The sequence below is a fragment of the Octodon degus genome, unplaced genomic scaffold (assembly GCF_000260255.1).
Source record: "Octodon degus isolate 3935 unplaced genomic scaffold, OctDeg1.0 scaffold00035, whole genome shotgun sequence".
NCBI classification, from domain to species: domain Eukaryota; kingdom Metazoa; phylum Chordata; class Mammalia; order Rodentia; family Octodontidae; genus Octodon; species Octodon degus.
In genome coordinates, this window is record NW_004524611.1 from 13923912 (window position 1) to 13927576 (window position 3665).

Below are 3665 nucleotides of genomic sequence, written 5' to 3' on the forward strand. Positions count from 1 at the left end.
GCTTGCCAGGCAAGCACTTATTCTACTGAGCTATCTCCCTGGGCCCGAGGCATATTTCTTTAGGCAGTGTGGTGGCTGGGCAGTATCTACGGCATGCTGACTGGCTAGGCACGATCCATCAGCCATGAAATTGTTCAAGAGATGCAAAGTGGGAGATTTCCAGGAAAACCGAGCCACAAGACATCCCCTACCCCTAGAATCAGGAAATGGAATGACCAAAAAGCTGCACCTACCAAATGCTGGTTACCCTCGGTAAAGTAATTAGAAAGAATGGAGAGGGTGTGGAGTGAGAGTGAGGAGGAGCGAGGCTGGGTGGCGGGATCCTGGGTCCTCCTGTGTCTGCCGGGGCTGAGAGTCCCCTCTGCATGGGTAGTCTGTGTGTCAGCCGCCTTTCCATAGCTATGACAAGTACATGATGTATTCATCTTATAAAGAGAGAAGGCTCCTTGTGCCTTCTGGTCTTAGATGTTCCAGTCCATGATTGAATGGAAGCTCTCAGGCCTCTGGCAGTTGTATCGAGATTTGGTAATAGTGAGCCTGAATGGTAAAACAGAACTGCTCACCTTGTGGCCAGAAAGAAAAAGGCAGGCAGTGCACGAGCCAGGAGTTTCCTCAAGTCCTTCAAGAGATGCATCCCCCAACAACCTAAAGACCTCCCACGAGGCCCTAGCTCACTTTTCTCTCATTGCTGAGACAAAATATCCAACACCCCAAATTAAAAGAGAAAAGGTTCATTTAACTCACAGTTTGTGGAGGTTTCAGGCCCTAATCAGCTGGCTCTAAGGCAGGACGGCACGACCCAGGGGCAATAGTTTAAGATGGTAGAAGACAGCAAATGCAACAAGAGCAAAAGGAGCCAGGAGAACGAGTTCCTTTTCTTCAGGCTATGCTCCTCCTGTGTAGCACACACACTCTCCATGCCTTCCTCTTGTACAAGATGAGGATGTTTACAACATGAGCACCCTACCCCAGCTGTGGTCATCTTAATTAACCTTTTAAACTTCTCGAATAAATACATAAATAAATAAATAAATAAATAAATAAACCTCTCAAGTTGACCCAGTGTATCAACCGTAACAATCCACCCCTTGTCAATCTGGCAACCAGACACAGTTCTTCAAACCAGTTTCCAGATACAAAGACATGCTTATTCATGCCATTTCACAAGTTGAACACTATAACCCAGATTTAATAATCCCTAAGAACCAGTAGTAAGTCTATCCACATTCTATTACCAGAATGCTATTAGAACCATAGCATCCTGCATCTGGACACCCCCCTCCCCAACTCATGCACATCCCTTTATGCAAAAGTCATGTAATCCATCTCCAACAGTTGCCAAAGCGCTAATGGTTTCAGCATTGTGGAAAAGCCCAAGTCCCAAGTCTCCTCCCAGATGCAAGGCAAACTCTAGTTGCAAATCTCTGTGTAAATGAAAAGTTAGACACTTCCAACATTTAATGGCACAAAATAAACATTTTCATTCCAAAAGTTACAAGCTGGAATACAAAGGAGTGGGACTAATGCAAGTCCAAAATACAGCAAGGCAAGCATTAAGTCCTGTAGTTCTACCTCCAGCATCTGAAGCAATCCGTGGCGAGTTATGAGTGCCCCAGAGCTTGCCCGACTCTCCCCCTGTGGCATTTCCGGTGCTTGTAGCTCCCTCGGCTTCTCTCTTAGGTCCACTTTGCTCCCTCCTTGCAGCTTTCCTTAGGGGGATCCACATTCCTGGTTTTTCCAAACTTCTGGGCTCTCCGCTGTCTTCGGCTTCTCACTCACAGCTTCACACACTGCCCTCTTGCCTCCTAATTTTAACCTCAGAAATGTTGCATTCTGTATGTGACTAAAACCAATGCCATGTGGATAATGCCAACATCCGCTGCCAGTTGGGGTAGTAGCCAGGCATGCTTCTCTCTTGGCTGTAGGGGTTGAATGCTTGGATCGCTGGGCAGCTCTGAATCCAATTTTGAGGAATAAATTCTCTTCGCTGCTTCCATTCTGGAACATGGTGCTCTGTGGCTTTCTCCTCAAAGCTAAGTCTTTCACTTTTACTTTGAAGCTGCAAAGGGTGGAGACCTGCTGCTTCTTGTGACACCCTCAGGCCACATTTTCTAGTCTCCTGTACTTTCTCAGCAGTCAAGATCTCCTCTGCTGTATCTTTGTAGTCCACAGCTTCACTGTAGCTTCCTTTCTGGCCAAATTCACAATGTTTTAAGTCATCCTGCTGGGTTCTTTGCTTTTGATTCTCAACATAAATCTGGCTAAAAGCCCCCAACTATCCCATGCTGTAGTGTGAATATTCAACTGCCTTGAAATTTCTTCTGGCAGATTCATCTGTCCACTGTCCTAACTTCAGTCTCAGGCAAAGTGTCTGAACACGATTAAAATGCAGACAAACTTTTTTTTTTTTTGCGGAACCGGGGATTGAACTCAGGCCCTTGCGCTTGCCAGGGAAGCGCTTATTCCACTGAGCCATCTCCCCAGCCCCTAGACGAACTTTTTGACAAGCCATAATATATATCCTCTGGAGTCCAACAACCAATGCAGTCCCGTTTCCCAGCAGAAGCCTTCCAAACCTGGTATTTACTAGCAGGATTTCTGTCAGTCTTCTGATCTTCTGTTTAGACCACAGTCTCCCATTCAGAACAGCCAAAGGCATTCCAGAGCTTCTGTTTCAGGGGACATCTCTGAACCTTTCTGCTCTCTTCCCATAAGCCATTCCCAAAGGCTCTTGAACCACATGGTCAGGTACAGTCACAGCGACAAACCCACTACTCTGGTACCAACTTCTAACTTAGTTGCTTTTGTCTTACTGAGACAACATATCCAACTTCCCAAACTAAGGAAAAAGAGCTTTATTTAGCTCACTGTGGAGGTTTCAGTCCCTAATCAGCTGGCTCCAAGGCAGGGTGGCATGGCAGAGGAGCAACAGTTCAAGGTGGTAGAAGAGAGAAAAGCAACAGGGTGAAAGGGGTAGGGAGAGAAAGCCTCTTTCCTTCCCTGTATTGTCCCAGGCTGCCCTCCCTCTGGGGGTGGGGCGGGTGTAGTACTCACAAGATTTCCATGCCTTTTTCTCACAGGGATGAGGTTGTTTACAAAATAGAGACCCTGGCTTCCTGCTGAGGTCTTTAATTGATCTTCTAAACTTCTCAGTGTGACACAATGTGTCAATCATAACTGCCACATCTCTTAAAAGTTTCTACCATCTCCTTAGAGGACCATGGGACCTTTAAGGGGCACTTACCCAGTAAGGATCCATAGCCATCAGTAACAACCGTAAAGCCTGCCTGGGTGTACAGCTTTCTCAGGAAAAACAAAAACAAAAACAAAAACAAAAACAAAAACAAAAAAGCTTCCACACTTTCTGCAGGAGTTTCTTGAAAATGGGCAAGTCCACTAATTTGAGAAGTTACATAACTATGCTTTGGATAAAGATGTTCAACCTGGGGAAGCAAGGTCATGGAATTCTCTGGAATCCTTCATTTTGTGAGGCTTGGGAACAGACACCCAGATAGAATTTCAGCAGTCTTAGCAACAAAACATCTTGCTCAGCCAAACAAGATTAATCCCAGAGACCTCTCCCAGAAGCATCTGTTTCCCAGAAGAAGACAAGGGTGGGGAAGGAGAAAGAGGAGAGGCTTTCTCTTCTGAGAGTTCCCTGGCTA

At 45.9% G+C, this 3665-nt stretch overlaps 1 protein-coding gene across 2 annotated transcripts in view; it reads right to left on the reverse strand.

The window, feature by feature from the left end:
- Ccl26 (C-C motif chemokine ligand 26) overlaps positions 1–3275 on the reverse strand; it is an 11159-nt gene extending 7884 nt beyond the window's left edge. Inside the window, exon 1 of one of the 2 annotated variants that reach the window (XM_023714556.1) lies at positions 3245–3275. Coding sequence is in view for 1 of the 2 variants with exons in the window: in XM_023714555.1 (XP_023570323.1) it covers positions 1573–1726 (154 nt within the window). In the remaining variant the exon portion in view is untranslated. Of the gene's footprint in view, positions 1–1572; positions 1760–3244 lie in introns of those variants that run through there. The other variant, XM_023714555.1, reaches the window with a different exon arrangement.
- Between the last annotated feature and the right edge of the window lie 390 nt (positions 3276–3665).